The 17,265-nt window shown below is 41.8% G+C and overlaps 1 protein-coding gene across 4 annotated transcripts in view; it reads left to right on the top strand.

The window, feature by feature from the left end:
• The window catches only part of znf800b (zinc finger protein 800b), a 37,246-nt gene continuing 19,981 nt past the window's right edge, over window positions 1-17,265 (top strand). The window contains exons 1-3 of one of the 4 annotated variants that reach the window (XM_030045982.1): window positions 1-133; window positions 11,627-11,738; window positions 15,838-16,180. In XM_030045982.1, coding sequence (XP_029901842.1) covers window positions 11,682-11,738; window positions 15,838-16,180 — 400 coding nt within the window. In that variant the 5' untranslated portion in view covers window positions 1-133; window positions 11,627-11,681. Of the gene's footprint in view, window positions 134-282; window positions 396-11,626; window positions 11,739-15,837; window positions 16,181-17,265 lie in introns of those variants that run through there. The other 3 variants (XM_030045981.1, XM_030045983.1, XM_030045984.1) reach the window with 3 other exon arrangements.

The raw sequence follows: 17,265 nt of genomic DNA, 5'->3' as shown, positions 1-17,265 counted from the left end.
CAGAGGAACTTGTTCAGAGTGAACCGGGGACGCTGGGAGGCGAAATAAACAATCTGCGGACTCGAGGTAGCCACAGCGACGCAGTTTTACCCCTTCAAACATCGTATACCACCGCCCATCCAAGAAATACAAGGTAAGGATTTGTTTTTAATGCGTTTCAGTGGGATTGAAGGGCTGCGGAGCGGGGTAAAACCCCCTTCGCTTTGGCTTCCCGAGCATGGTTGTTTTTGCAGAAAATGGCGTCATCGCCCTCTTGTTTCTGCCTGGCCGTGGTGGGGAGAGGGATGGTTTCAGAGCCTCGTAGCGGCCTTTACGTGTGGTTTTGACCTCCTCGAAGACGATATCAGCTGCGACAAGGTGTAGTCGTCAATCGTGAATCGTCAAAATATGATCAGGTTGGTGATTTTGATCGATAGAAGGACGCGCAAAGATGGAAGGGTCACCGGTCCTGTGCGCCAAGCTGCTTCTTGGAAAAGGTGGCACGGAGCCGCAAAGCGCAGCGTTTTACATTCATAATACCACCATCCCCAGAGGCTTTTGGCTAATCCAAATAACCGAGAATGGTTTAGTGTTATTACCGTGGTGGTGATGGACGTATTTATGGGAGTGCTGCACCTTGTCTTTGTGTGTATTTTATTCGGGTTAGCTCGTTTTTACGCCGCACTCCCCTGCCATGCTGCAATCGTTATGAGGGGCCTCTCTTTTACGTCTCGAAAGGTGCATTTTGTACTTGGCTTTTCCTTTGATCAAGTTAAGCCGCTCTTTTGTTGCTCAAAATAGTGGCGTTTTTAGGCTGACAATATAACCGTGTAAAAGGAGATTTTCGGGGATAATGGGGGCCATGCAAATCGTGCCATGAGAACGGCAACTGCCCTGCGCTCTGGTTCGCTTGTTGCCAGACGAGGACAGACTGAATAAAATAAAATAAAACAGTCTTTTGGACAAATCACATAGTTTGCACAAAACTGGGGAAGTCCGGCGCTGCGCAATGATTGTGCTGCTGCTTTGCGCAGAGCACAGTGGCAGCTGCTGTAACCGCCGCCACCATCTCGCCGCGATATTTTTTGTGTGTGTTGGCCAACCTTTTGTAAATAGTTGGGGACTCTTGGATAAAAGAGCACAATAGTATTCATGTGGGCCTTTTATGGCCTGTGAATGCGGTCCTAAGTCCCACTCCGGCTGCCCTGTCTTTCCCCGTCAGCTACGTGCATGCGTCCTAGCACTGGCCACCACACATCCACCATAGCGAGGCCACTCGGTTCCCCATATGTATGCCCTGCTTGGTTCCTCCTGTAGCCAAAGTCGAGGACTGATCAGGTGCTGAGTGATAGGCCACAGGCCATCACGCTCAAATCGAAACAACCACAAACATCAGCTGTGGAGACTGCACCTCACTCGCTCCGTGCACAATTTTATTAAGTTTCCTGGCGAGTTATGCAACCGCATCCCCGTAGAGCGAACTGCTCATCCGCCTATATATTACTCGTCACCCACCACCGAATGGGTACGTCTCAGTGAAATATCTGATGAATTGGACCAGTCCCGGCGGCGATGACACTGAATTAGGAAGATATGTCATTTGCAAATCACCCAGTGCCATTTGCGTCACAGCCCGCGGCCTCGCACGCCCATGGGGGGCGATGGAGTTGCAAATGGAGACTGTGTGTGTGTGTGTGGTGTGTGTGTGTGTGTGGTGTGTGTGTGTGTGTGTGTGTGTGTGTGTGTGTGCTGACGCTACCCCAGCTGAAAGGGAACCAATAGACACGGACTCAGGCGGCAACAATCGCCGTGCGCTCCCACTCTCTAGTAGTGCACCGACTTGGGATTTTTTCTTCATCAGCACGGAAGATCGCGTAATTCATCCGGGATGGTTAGGTTTCCATCACCCTGCACGGGATGCGTAAGTGGATGCGTTCACACTCTGGTTTGGCCGGCATCGGGGCTCGACAGGCCAGCCGGAGAGTATGCACGGCCGGTGCTTCCTTCATGTTGCTCTGTGCATGTGGCTATTGTGGAGTCGTTCGTGTGTGGATGGATGTCTTTCCACCGGGCCGTGATGATATGACCGTAAAACCTTTATTAACAGCGCAGGGAATAAAGTTGGATCACGATAGGGACATCGGATAAGTACTCGTGTCGTTTTTTTTTTTTTTTTTTTTTTTTTTGTTACAGCCACGGCGCGCCACGCGTTTCTGGTTTGGAAGTGAACGGGGCGATTTATCCACAAGCACTTTATTTGTTGCAATTGCGCTTTTGGGCACTGCGCGTAGCTGCGTCCTCTGTAGCACACTGAGAACCTACTACAGGACAGAAAGTCTTGACTTTCTCAAACTACCAGCCAGTATTGTACGATTCATAAGTTCATCGTGTAGGGAATAGATATAATGCTTGTTTGATAAGTATTGGTTGATCGGCTCCATGCTCCTTTGGCAACTGAGTTTTGTTATGGAAATGACAGAAGGCACCTACCCTTCTAGTGATATAGCGTTATTTTCCAGGTAGTAAGCATGCTACAAAACAGCATGTTTTCGGCCATAAAGGCACGTTAAAGTGAATTCCTAAAATGTCTCATGCATATTAAATGTTATTTTACATTTTTTAAATTTTAAATTCAGTTTTATGGTAACAGGCTGTGCAATTTCGAGATTGTGAAAAATGTATAGCATTTTTCATGCATGTGCTGTATGGCTTCTCATAAAAAGTTTGCTTATCATCAGATGGAGATAAGGCATATCTATCTATCTATCTATCTATCTATCTGATATATGTATATATAGCTGTGTGTGTGTGTGTGTAAGTGTAAGATTTATTTATTTATTTTTATTAAAACAATACAGACAGGTTGTGTGTCAGATAGCCTACTGGTACCAGGTGTAGTGTAAAAAAACAAAGCAAGGCAAAGGAGAGGTTTACCTGCCCCTTGAAACCTGTTCCCTCGGGCAGTGATTCACCCCAGAATGCCTGAGTCAGGCAGTCATGGTTTCTAGACTATTTTTGTCTTTGATAATTTAAGATTCCCAAATTACTGCACAGCATGGTGTAACTTTTGGAACTGCATTTAGGCCATGATAGCAGTATGGGGTGTTTGAGTTTAAAATAGTTTAGGAACCTTATTTTTACTAAGTACCTGACTCGAAATAGTCTGAGCCTAGAGGTGGCTTCACATTAGTAGTAATGCTAATTCATCAATTCACATTAGGGCTAATACGCACCACCCACCTCTAAAAGGCATAGTACATGAACAGCTCTTTGAGGCAGTGGAGATGGGCAGCCTAACTTTCAGCAAGAATATGAATTGCTAACTGGGACATCAGTGTGAATAACAAAGTGGGTTATATGGAACAAAAATACCATAGAAAAATAAGGTTGGTCTGAACAATTGACAGATTTATTACCAACACTATTCCTGATACTTGATATTTTTAGTTTCATATAGGACACTGTATTATCTGCATTCATCCCATTTGCAAGTCCTTTGATGGCCTCAGCCTGGCTTCCATTATCTCAGGAGACTTGGGGTTATACTAACCTGAGATTAGACTTTTCTTATTCCAAGAGAGCCCAGGCTTGTTGGGCTGCCTTCCCTGAAAAAGTTTTTCAAGTGTTGTTGCCTTAAAAGCAGAATGGCCCTTTATGGCTGCAGTTTAATGATGTCAGCATATGATTCAGTCACTTTAATGATGTAGCATTATGTTCAGTCAGTAAGCCAGCTCGTCAAACCAATGTGCAAGTCAAGCCAGTCAACAAACCGATTAACCTGACAGTCATACAACCAGGAAAACAGATAGTAGACTGTAAGATATGCAGTCAGTCAGTTATCATCCTGCAAACAAGTCAGTTTGCAGGTCAGTAAGCAGCCAGCCACTGAGATCAGTCATCCAGTGAGGCTGTCCATCATATAACCTGCAAAGCAGCCAGCCAGTGACAGCCAGACATTCAGAGAACCAGCCAGCCAGCTAATAAGAATAACCAGTCAATCCTAAATGGATGTCCTGCTGTGTCAGTGGTGAAGGTGAACACAATAAGTTTCCAGCACACCTCTCTCCACAAAGGCCTACTTTCTGCCCCCCACCCCCAGTGAAAGAGAAGGTTTAGACCACTCAGAAGATTTGGTCCACAGTCATTCATCATTTAAACACTCTCCTACTTTGTGGTGACAGTGGGGTTGTTTGAGGAGGGCCAGCCTTCCCTCATCATGAGGATTCTCGTGATAATTTTTATTCAAAGGATTTCATGGCAATTGTTGCTTTTCCATTTTCCCATTCACTGTTTTCTTGTTGACATCATTATAGTATACAGGATGCAGGAAGTGTCTCTGAATACAGCTACACATTTACATGTGTTTTTTTTTAGAGACCTAACTGTCAAGATTATACATCATCGGCTTTGTGCATCTACATGTGGCCTGAAAGTGCCCATTATGCATCCCCCATGGCTGCGTATATGAAAATCTGTGTTTGCATTACTTTCCCACTCTCCTGCCTCATATCTGTATATTGCTTGTATGTGCATTATAGGTGCATTGCATCCAGACTACACAATGTACAGTGTGATCCTCTCCTGTCTGGTTTTGAAGATTGCAGTAGCAGTCTGAGCAAAATCCGATTGTTGTGCATCCAGACCTGCACTGAGTGTTTCCTGGCTTGATTGGATGATAGAAGTCGTAATGTAACAACAAGTGTAGCCTTTTGCAGATGCAGCGGCTTGTAAACCTAAAAACCTTAGTTTGGTAAAAGAAAATGTAATTACTCAGTGTAGTATATGTTTCAGTCCAGTAAATTTGGTTGAGCAAGGAAAACTGTGCAGAAAGTGAAATGCTTCTGTTTGGGAAGTAGAAAGGGGTTTCTGTAGTTTGGTGTGACTTGTGTGTGTGTGTATGTGTGCATACCTCCCCGGTGTTTCTACATTTGCAATGCAGTATTTGCAGAAAATGATTAATTGCCACAAAGAGATGTTTGGTAGTTGATGTTATAGCCTGGTACTTCTGCGCTTGAGACAGACTGGTGTGTGTTTGCATGCATGTGTGTAACAAGTGTGCATGTGTATTCATGGGCATGACATTTTGTGAGATGTCACTTAAAACATTACCGCAACAACCAGAGAGAATATACAGTAATATTTCAAGTCATTTTGCAGTAGTATAGCTTGACCTAAGGTGGAAAACCTGACTCATTCCATGTCTTATTGTTCAGCACACCCCTTCATCTCCCAAAGCCCCCACAACCCAACTTATACACACTCCCTCCCCCTCCCCCACTAAAAAAAGGATGTGGTTTAATGTGGTATTTTTAACACTTCTATATGTCCTCTATGGGCCAACATACAGTTGTGTTGCCTTTGAACATATTAATGGCTGTACATTTTTAAACAACATATGTTGTTAGTTACAGGTTGCTTGTTGTCCCAAGACCCACATGTTTAAATCACATTCTTTTATAGTGCATACATTATCTAAGACAAAAAACAAACAAACAAACAAAAAAAAAAACATCAAATGACACACCCATTCAATTTCCTTAAGGAACACAATGGCAAATAGTGAATTTAATGTGACATTTGAATTTAAGGATGCATAAAAAACATTTGAATTTAAGGATACATAAAAAAAATCTGTGATTTTTTTTTTTTTTTTTTTTTTTAAATTTGGTATTTAACGCCATCATATAAAATAAAGCAATCAGTAAAATAAGTAGAGTAGAATAAATACACAATTATTTGTGAATGTTTTTTGGCCCATGTCTTTGTGTGGAAAAAAGGTGATCTTAGTTGTAAACTGTTGGTAGCAGAACCAGGCTACATTTTGGTTGCATCTTGCTTTCCGCTAGCCATTAGGGTTCTATGGTGTTGTTGGTTTGGATCTTTGGTTGAATATGTGCTTGTTTTTTCAGGTTTTTTTTTTTTTTTTTTTAGGTAGCACATATTTTTAGACACTCACAGCAAGAAGGTGCTGTGTTCAAATCTTGGTTGTGGTCCTTAGTGGAGCTTGCATGTTCTCCCTGTGTTCACGTGGGTTTCCTCTGGGTGCTCCGGTTTCCTCCCACATTCCAGAGAGGTTCAAGTCTGGTGAATAGATGACTCTAACTAGTCCAGGTGTGAATGTGTTAGTTTGCCTATCTGTGTTAGCCTGCTGACCTGTCTAGGTTGTTTCCCTGCCTTCCACCCCTTGCATGCTGGCATAAGGTTAAGCCACAGCACCCTGATAAATGTGAGATATACTCTGTGAGGTCAGTGATTGTTTATGATAGAGAAGTGCTAGGTAGAAAAGGTACACCATACATTTTTAACCCATGTGGAATCCAGTCAAGAGCCTACATCATAGTTTCCATCCTGTCCTGTGGTCAGCTAGTAGCATTGGTGTGTTTTCCAGCGGTCAGCATCATGTCAGAGGATGTGCAGCCCCTCTATTAGGAGGAAGCCCTGTCAGAGAAACTGCATGCAGCCACTAGAAATAACTGTATGTGTAGTGGTGGCTGCTGCAGCACAATTTTATCTATCTATATCTATAGGCATTTCTACTTAATGCGATAGTGACATTAGAGAGAGGGAGAGAGGGGAAAGCCTTGGTCTGGATTCTAGACCTGAACCCGGGCCTCAAGGGCAAGGGGTTTGCTTTAAAAACAGTTTGTAATGACCAATGAGAATGTTTCAATCCAAAACATGGCTTCCACATACTTTTTTTAAAATGGAAGAAAATGGAGATTGTGTATCCTATTTCTTAAAGAGCTGAGTAGTGAACATTATTAATCAGTTTTCTCTAAATTGGATAGTGTTTGAAGAGAAACCTTTGAAATGAAACAGGACTCCAGAATTTCTATCACATTTTGCAGAGTAAATGTAGTGGTATTGCCAAAGATGGAGTGATTCAGTAGACTGGACTAAGCAGGCAGTGCATCAGTTGTTCAGTGTTATAATGGTGTATGGCCGAGGAGGAGTTAATCTTGTGTTTCCTCAGCTTAAGCCTACGAAATGTATTGGTCAGGACAGCAGTGGGCATGGTTTGTATTCAAATCATTTACCACCTATCCGATCATAAAGCTTGAACAGAATATGATAAGAAATGTAGGTCCACAATCCACCATTGCAAGACTTAGTCATATTGCTGCCATTCAGTTTAGCCAGAACAACTTCCAGTGGGCATAACCAAAGAATAAGCTTAAAATTCTAGTCTGATACAAGCAAGCAGTAGCAAGCCATTAATGAAGTGTATATTGGTAAGGTGGACCAGGGGTGCCAACCAGCCTCAAATCCTCAGTTTGAGCCCAGGACACCTTCGCTCTCATTACCTGAGTCAGAACAGAACTCACTACTTCACAACCACTTCTGTCTGTCGCCATGGAAACGCTAGAGTACCTGTGTTAGGATGTGTGTGTATTATTTTTGGTGTGTGTTTGTGGGTTTTGTTTTGTGCGTGCACATGTTTGTTTATGTTCTTGTACTACATATAGCTTCTTTAGAAGTGAGTTCACAAACTTGTGTGCATGTGTGTTTAAACTGCTCTCAGTATGCTTAGCGTGAGTCTTTGTGTGTGTGTGTGTGCGTGTGCGTGCGCACACGCATGCTCAGGTTTTTGAGCCTGGGTCAGCGCCAGCAGATTGCAGCTTGGCTGGTTTTTCTGAAACAGTTCTCAACAAAATAATTAGACTGCTGTAGGTCTTGGATTGTGATTTTGAACATATTTAATGTCGATCCAGAATCCCAGAACAGACCTATCTGTTGATTGTCATAATTGTTGACTTTGACATAAGACATAACACTCCGACATGGACTTTTCTCATTCTCTCCATACAATAGTGCCTTTACTTCTGTAAATCTCAGCCTCACTACGCGGTTGAAGAAGGTACATTGGTTTTCTTTTTATTCACATTCAAATGAACTTTTATGTCCCCAGCAAGATGTGCTGATGGATTCTGAAATTCCTCATTCAACATTTTGATGGAAATACATAGAAAAAACATGAACTTGGAAGTCTAAATGAGGTCATTTGCCTGCCACAGTGGTTGCTAGAGTAGACAAACTTGATCAAGTCCTGATTTCAGTTAATAGTTGATGGCTTGTGTTATAAATATATCCTGATCATGGTGCCGAATAGAATATAAGTGCTATTAGTTTGGAAAAATATTAACAAAAAAAAATCATCTGATTTATTAGACATGAATTATCTTTGCTTTGAACAAAATTCAGACTAAATGTTTGCCATCTTGTTGGGAATCTGTTGACACTGGCTGATAGGATAAAAATTGGAGTCATACACCAAGATGAAAGATGACACACTACCCAATTCTGTTGCCTTCTTTGGGTTAATTTGTAATTGCATCCTTTTGTGGACTCATCCACGCACGCGGCCATTATCTGCCATCAGAATTTGAGTGAGTGGAGACTGCTATCTTGCTGATCTATAAACTACATGAGTGGTCATTGTTGTGTTAAACATGACATTTCTTCCTGTTCTTTTTTTCCTCCTGTCTCTAAACTCTCATGGGTTGTTGCCATTTTCATTTTCAGATTTCAGTTTTACCACTGCACACCAAAGAGGATTCAGGGGGGCACAAGAGGTGTACCTCAGGTCAAAATAAGATGCAAGTGTCCTCAACCAGTTAGCTTTTGCGTATGTTTAAATTCAATAACAGGAGATGCCATTTACACATTTTGCATTGGGGCTGCTGGATTGTGGCAAAAACCATTATCATGATTATTTTGGTCATTGTTGAGATCCTGATTATTTTACATGATTTCTTGGTGGCTGTGAAAACATGTCTTTATTGAAGTTAAAAAGAAATGATCTTTTTAACAGTGGATTTCCTTGAACTTTAAATATACACTTGCAGCCTGGCTGAGAGTGTATTTGGGCTTTTAGGGAGGGGTAAGGGTGAACTGCTGCACGGGAGAGAGATGCGCTGGATTTACAACACCAGACAAAACTAGAGCATCACTGCTTTATCTTGATTTTTTTTTTTTTTTTTTCATAATCGGTCAAAGCCAACATCAGAATAGAAAATAAAGTTTTACTAATCACCCAGCCCTAGTGTGCATTGTTATTAAGAAAAACAAAAACATCTCTTTTGTACATGATACAAAAGACAGCTTTGAACCACAACATTTGCTCACCTGGCTGGATAGGCCAAATAGCATGCATCATCAAATTGCATCCAGAAGACCTTAAATATCATCTTTTTAGAAAGATAAAGACAATGACAGTTTGACATAAAGACACCACAAGGTTGCTGAGCTCATACCTATTTCAAATACACTGTAAAAAATAGAAAAAAAAACCCCAACAATGTCCAACATTAAGTTTCTGTGCCAAAGTCTGCTTGTTTTCAGAACTGATGGCAGAAAGTAGCCAGTAGAAGAATCATTTAAGTACTTTCCCATCTCTGTTCACACTACATAATCCGTACATAACTCTGACAAAATCATAGGGCTTAATTAAATCTCTAAGCTAAGGTATGGGAAAAGGCTGGAATGATAAATATATGGTGCAGGAAGGAACTGTATCTTCCGCTAGGACCCTGGCAAATGCTGGGGCTCCTCATTTGTGGCGCCCCTTCTGAAACAGGTCAGTGACCCATTTTAGGTCCTGACCCATGGCTTAAAAGACACCGCTGTAGAGGGCTTTTTGTTCTTTTAATCCCTTACTTGCAGAAAGCCAAACTGTCCCCCATCATAGTAATACCTCTGTTCAGGCCCATACCTGTGTGATAACATGATTTACACAGCTGTTGCTTCACAAAGTATTAAATTTCCCTGTCCAGCGTGTAAAATGGTTGTGACATAAGACAATAGAGCAATCTGACCTTTGTCTCTTGATGGACTCGATGGTCTCTTGTTGACATTGTTAAAGCAGATATTCTGGTCAGGAAAGCTAATTGCCTGTTTTCCCTCTGTAATCCCTCCGAAACATAAATCTTACTCACCCCACTTTCCTCAACATCCTAGCCAGGTGTATTTATACACTCAGTTTAGTTTAACAGCAATTTAATCCTTTGTATTGTTAAAATAGCTGCTGGACTGGAAGACTGTGTTGGCCTGCATCCCGTCATTGTTAGTGTGTGTTTTGTCTTTTTGAGACGTAACTTCACTGGAAAACTTTTCAGACAGTCTGACATTAAAATCACAGACTTTGTCTCCCTCTGCTGGTCAATCGATGGTACTGCAAATCTACTTTGTACTACATGGTGGATGCTGAAACTGATGTAGGCCTTGAGTGAAAATATTGCTATGCCTGAATATTGCATTTATTGTGCGTCATGAAGGCATCTGAGGTTCGTGCCACATTTCACTACCAGTATGTCAGGTAAACACATTGTAAATGTCAGCCGAAACTTTACATATTACTGTTTCTTAAACTATGGGCCTGTGCCGTAAGTGGCTCACTGGTTTACATCTAGTTGATGCCATGACACAAGTGTCACCATTTTGTATGTACTGGAGTCACTGAGTGAAGACAAATGTATTCTGTTCCTCTCTACTAAATAACACCTCTAGTTCTGCTTTGCAGGAAGACCCCATTCTTTCTAGCATTTTTGTACATTGCTGTCGATAATGGCAAGTACAGATGGTTTAGGGCTCCAGACTACTCTGTGATCCTCATGAGTTTGCAATAAAATCCTAGCCTTAGGAGAGATGCGATTTTGCAGGACATTTAATGTCTGTTTGATGTGACGTCAGGTGCAGGTGGCTACGTTGGACCAAGTTGTTGTTGTAACTTGGACTACCACAAGAGGGCAGCAGGAACCGTTTTTTTTTTTTTTTTTTTTTTTCAATGCTGTGGCATCTAGACATTATCTTCTAGTTACAGTGACTGATTAAGGAGGGGATGGGGTCTACTTTTTTCTGTTTTGATGATTCTCAATACTGCTTGTTTTGGACGAGTTTGACCCAGGGACTAAAGCTATACCACAGGGTGAAGACAACAGTGGAGGATAAAATAAAGTGAAACCTGTGGTCAAAATAGTCACTGTCATACAATGTTTTATACATTTTTACACCTTTTTACTTTGGGTATACTTAATAATATGCATTTGTATTTTGACCACCCTAGTCCTTATCTTTTTTAGTATCAGACTACTTGATACAAATGCATTTCTGGATACTCCAGAAGTAGTGTGGGTTGAGCTTAAACTATCACTCGTTCATTTCCTTCTGTGGCCACTTATACTGAAAATGTCTGCTCTTATAGTGCATTGTAGGGTCTTTGGGTAAAGGCATCTACCCAACTGTATGGACAAGACTATGTTTATTAGGCCCAGATACACCATTATCAATCCACATACAAATAGCCCTTGCCTTATACAGAGTAGTGTTGCAGGTAATGCATCTTTGCTCAAGTTTAACTGTAAGTCCTTGCATCATCAAAGATGAAAAAAACGCAAAGGCTGCAGAATGACAAATATGAGATATTAAAGTATCTTTTTTAAAAAATAAAAAGCAATTATTCTAATAGGAAATTAGTGCTTTTCACAGAAATAAAGATGTAACATTTTTCCCCAGACATTTGAATCTACAGCTGCATCAAATCAAGTAAGAGGGGTTAGGTATAGGATTAAGCATTTTAATTATATGTACATCAAGCAGCAGTGCTGCTGCATTCCCTCCAGCCCTTGGCTTATGTGGAGTATTGTTGCAGGTCACAGGTGTGTGCTGATAGTGAACGTGTGGTGCAGCAGGCCAGTCTTGGCAGCATGGTGAAGGCCCAGCAGTCAACTGGGAGGAAGAGCTCTCATTGTCTCCGCAGACAGGTACTTGAAAAAAGCAATGGTGCCCTGATGTTAATCTCCTGTTTTACTTCCTTCACTGTCAGATTGTGGAAAATGCACTACCTTCATCCTAAAGTCCCAACCCAATGTGAGGGCATCCTGCTAGTTCAGTGGTCTAAACTCCCCCCCCCCCCCCCCCCCCCCCCCCCCCCCCCCCCCCCTCGTTATACTGCCCAATAAGGTAGAAATGCCATAACAATAATCTGTAGAAAAAGATTTTAAAAAATTGACCCCATCCGTACAACCTGTCAGTGGCATAATAACTATTGTGGTATTGTTCCATTTTACCCCTTCACTGTTGGTTATTGGTGAAAAACACTAAATAGATGTATTTATCCCATTTTACCTGCCATATTTAGCAGGATACACCCATCTAGACCCATTAACCAGGAAAAATGCACTATCTAGATGTCATCCAATTTAAACTGCCCCGTGCTTTCCGTTAGTAAACAGCTGCCAGTATGTTACCATCCAACTTTATCCCCAGTGCTAGCCATTTTTAGATGCTCAGGGTATTATTATGTGCTCAGTCTGTTTGTTCACTTGTTATGCTGCGTTCACTTGAACTCAGAACTTGGATTTTCACACTTTTTCACACAGTTTTTGAGCTGTGACATGAAAAAGAAATTCTGCAGTTTCCTCTTAAACGTGTTAAGTAATTATTCAATATTTTACCATTTAAAAAAAACAACATGCAATTTGTTTTCTGACATTTTTGTATGTTAGATGGTACATGAAATTGGACAAACTTTTGCTCTGAAATGATTTTCACTTTATCCAGGTTAACAGATCACTGGTCTGTTTGTTTTTCAAATGTTGAGTGTTTAATGAGTTGAAATGAATGCAGCATTATTTTTCTGTTGCCATTTGTGTGTAGTGCATGATGATATGGGGAATTACAGCATGCACTGATCTTTATGCTGTGAAGAGCCCCAAGAGACTTGCAAAAGGCAATTACAGTGTGAACGTATACACCAGGCAGTACGGTAGAAGTCACACCAGCATGAGCCAAATCTCCTTGAAGTAGCTTGGTGATTTTCTAACTGTAGTGGCAAAGTCAGTGCATTAATTAAATGTTTTTAGCAGATCTCTTTGTTAGAAGCACACTTTGCTCCCACAGAACTGTGTTGCTAACAGGTGAAGTTTTTAAAGTCAGTGTTGTTTCACTCACTACATTCATTAATTCTCTAATCATGTATACCCAACTCCACCCTCTGAGCACCTGTAATACACGTGCTGACACTTGTTGGGACTGCAAAGTACCAATGTGGCACTGTCCCTTTTACCTGCCCGTTGACTACTGCAAATCCTATTTCACACCTCCACTCCCTCCTACACATTACCAGTATTAAATCATCCCACCAGGCGCTCTGTACTACATGTTATTTCAGCAGCCACAAGTGTTGGGTTGAAAAGTTAACAAGGTCAACAAGTGTTCCACTTGACCCCTTGACAGAAAAGTTGCTCACTTTTCACTGTATATAGCAGGGCTATGGATTCTGTTTATTTTACAGTCTTACATGCGCTCTCTGTGGTCCTCCATGTCTTGAATTCTTCCACTGTACCGCTGACCATCATACATTATTTGTTTTCCACTGAGCACTGCACTAGAAGTAAGAGAATAAATAATACTTTGATGTACTTGGCTGCAGACTTCATCCACCTCCCTTTTATCCCAGTTTCACCTCTCTGGTGTTTCTGTCCACCTCGTAGTTTCACTCATTACTGTGAATTCGCTGCTTGTCCGCCCACACAAGTCAGTCCCCTCTCCTGCTTTGTGCCGACTGCTCCGCAATGAAATGAAAAACATGGTTGAGTCATCAATTATTGATTGATTGACTAATTGATATGCAGCTCTCTCTGCCATTTTCTTTTGATGATATTGGAGCAGAGTTCCTCAGGCTTGTATGCTTGTGATTGTGTTTGTATTGTGATTGGTTTAATCCAGCAGTTCTCAGCCTTTAATTAGTAATGACTCGCTTTTACCTTTTGAGGATTTCACTGAGCTCCACATACATGCACACAATTATATTAATTATAATTGTGTGTGTGTCTATCTATCTATCTATCTATACATACAGATAGATAGATAGATATATACACACACATACACAATGCAGTAAAAAAAAGAAATTATACAGCTTCAGTTCAAGCTGAGGTGTGTGTGTATTGTTAAGCCTCTTTGTATTTTGTCAGCTGTCTGACCGTTCACAATTACAGACTTTAATTTTTCCTCTTTCTTTCGTTGTGCTTTTCTCCAGTGTTTGTTTTGCTGTTCATGCATGGTACCATATTGTCCAGCTATTTGTTAGCCTGTAGTACTGATACATGTTCATCTTGTGTGTGTGTGTGTGTGTGTGTGTGTGTGTGTGTGTGTGTGTGTGTGTGTGTGTGTGTGTGTGTGTATGCGTGTGTGTGTGTGTGTGTGTGTGCATGTGTGCATGTGTGCGTGTGTGCGTGCGTGTGTGCGCGTGTGCGTGTGCACGTGTGCGTGTGTGTGTGTGTGTGTGGATGTGCAGTTCTGTCCAAGTGGCCCATTTGTGCTGTGGTGATGTACTGTAATGTGCTTGAATGGTAGAATCATTTATCCCTTTTTCAAGGGCAGTAGGGACACAAGGATTGAGAGAGACAGACACAGATGGAGAGAGAAAATGAGGATAAATTAGCGGGTGGGACAGGAGAAAAGATTGGGGACTTGGAGAGAGAGAAGGGGGGTCTTGGTCAAGAGACACACACACACAGCATGCTCCCACAGACAGATGCATGTACACACACGGGAGGATTTGTGCGGAGTCACTTATTTGCTGAAGGGTGTATGTGTGTGACAAGGTTAATGTCTCCCTACAAGCACTCTGGATGCCCAGGAGACATGACAGACACACACACACACACACACACACACAAACACACACACACACACACACACACACACACACACACACACACACACAGACACACACATCTGCTGGTGTGACCCTCCATTCTTTCTTGTGATGTTTTATGTCCCATGATTTTTGGACAGACAACTCAGTGCATTTGTAATGGACACTCCTGTTTTCCTCTAAGGTTAATACTATTATCCATTACTTTTTCATGATAATGTCCCCGATTTAGTGAAAGTTTTCAGAAGGTCATTTTAACAGTTTTTAGTAGGAATGCGCACTTGATCAACTTTTCATGGTCGGTCAGCTATGGGATGTTCAGAATGAAAAAGCGTTTTTTTGCTCTGCGCTAATATTGACAAGGGCTGAAAAAATTGCATTATTAAGATATGTAAAGTTAAAAAAGAAATATTATTCATCATGATAGGCAGATGCAACAGGCTGTTGCATGTGTCTCATAAAAGGTACCATGTAAGTGCTTTCCATGACGCCTTTAGGCTATAATAGAAGGAATACAACTTAATTAAAAAGCTTGAAAGAGAACCTTCAAGAGTGGCCTGTCGAGTCAGCTAGGGAAAGTGACAACAAATCTTAAGGGAGAGTAGAGGAAAAGAGCGCCCTCACAAGCCAGAAGAATATCTCAGATTTTCACATTGTGAGACTTCACAAGATCTAGATCTGAAAACCTGGCTTGCCAGGCTAGAAAGGAAACACTTCACAAATAGCTTAAGACCCCACTTAGCAATGAAGTTGAAAATGGTTCTACAGTCAATGAACAGTCAAATAGTCTAATTAATATACACTTAGTAAAATAACAACCACAACACAAAAGTCGGCATTAAGCCATGAAATCTGGTTAAACCGGTTAACTGGATTTCATGTCCCGTCCCTGCTGTTGAGCCCAGACCTAATCAAGACCCTCATGACAGATGACCTTGATCCTAAAATGTATTGAAATGTAATGTTTGTATTTAGTAATGTGCCCACATCTAAAATTGAAATGGTGTGTGTGAAGTGGCGGTCAGTCCTCTCAAAACACCTGTTGGTACTGGGGACTAGATTGAAGGGGATGTTTTATTATTGTGGTTTATTCATTTGTTTCTCCTATTATTCTACTTTTAATACTTTTCTTTCCTTTTATTTTTTTCTTTTTTATTCTGCATCTTATGGTTCTTTTCTGTCTGGCTTCGCTCTGTCAGAGTGGCGGTCGGATGGAGATGGAGGTGGAGATGGAGGAAGCCCAGCTCCAGACAGACAACCAGCCCCGTGGGCGAGCCCAAACTTCGGATCTTCCCCAACTCCAGACGCAGGTTCCGACCGGGGCCTTACTGGAGAACCGGACCCAGAAGGAAACTCAAATGGAGATTGAGGAAAAGGGAGACTGTGGCGGCCAGCCCCAGGCCAAGGCTCTTTGGAAGCCCATCCCGCCTCTCCAACCTCAAACAGAGTCCCAGAGGATCTCTGCTGTCGTCACCAGGGACCAGAGCTGCCAGACCGAGGAGCTTCAGCAGAGCAGCACCAGCAACGGTGGTCACAACACAGGTAGGTAAACCTGTCTGGGTCTGTACCTCTGCTGCTTTAATCCACCCACATACAGCTACAGCTGTCTATCATGGCCCTGAGCAGCTCCACTGGCAGAACATGGCACTAACACTTCTGCATTTAGGGGTCTCACTCCCACCAGGACCATGGCACTATAAGGCATATTTTGGATTGAATCACCCACCAATGGGACCAAGCTTTGCAATTTGTCTTTGTTGATGTTTGTGTCCCCCAGAAATCTTTGACATTTGATTTTGCCAGTTTTGTTTTATGACTTTAATTCACAACTAAAATGCATCAGAAGTCTACAGATAAACCATTGGTACTAGATTGTAAAAACATCCAAAATATGTGGCCATCAAAGCTGCCATTTGAGTGATGAAAGGTTTCTGCTGCAGACTAGCATTGTTCTGTTTATGTTTCCTTCCTTCCTGCCATTCTGCCTTTCATCCTTTTCTCCTTACCTGCTGTCTGTCCCTTTTACCTTCCTTATTTCCTTTTACCTTTCTGTTTTTGTTATTTTATTTTCATCCTTTTTGCTTCCTTCCTTCTCTTTTTCTTTTTCTTTCTTTTTCTTTGTTGCTTTCTTTGCTTCCTCTTACTTTCCTTGCTTACTTCCATCCTTCCTTCCTTCCTTCCTTCCTTCCTTTCCACTTTCCTCTGTCAAATCAAATATGTAATTATGGTAAGTACAGATCTTCTGCTCATTTATTGTAACTGTTACATGCACATAGCAAGTGAATGTCATATACAGACATAAACACAGTGCAGTGAAGTATAAAATATCCAGAATTTGGCAGCAAGGGAAGCAGCAAACTATTTCTGACTGTTCTTGGAGTAGAAATAGGATCCTGCTGTGTGACATATTGACTTACTAAAAAGGGCTCAACCTTTCCTTTCCTTTCCTTTCCTTTCCTTCCCCCCCCCCCCCCCCCCCCCCCCCCCGTGTGTGTGTGTGTGTGTGTGTTGTGTTTCTCTCATATACACACGCATGGCTTATCCAATAATATGTTTGTGTGGACACATTCAATTGTCTATGGAGTACAACAACCCCCGCCCCTGGAAATGTTATTCAGCGTTTTTCT

This window comes from Myripristis murdjan, chromosome 23, assembly GCF_902150065.1.
Source record: "Myripristis murdjan chromosome 23, fMyrMur1.1, whole genome shotgun sequence".
Taxonomy (NCBI): domain Eukaryota; kingdom Metazoa; phylum Chordata; class Actinopteri; order Holocentriformes; family Holocentridae; genus Myripristis; species Myripristis murdjan.
Note: the sequence above shows the minus strand (reverse complement) of the source record. Positions and strands in the feature narration are given on the sequence as shown.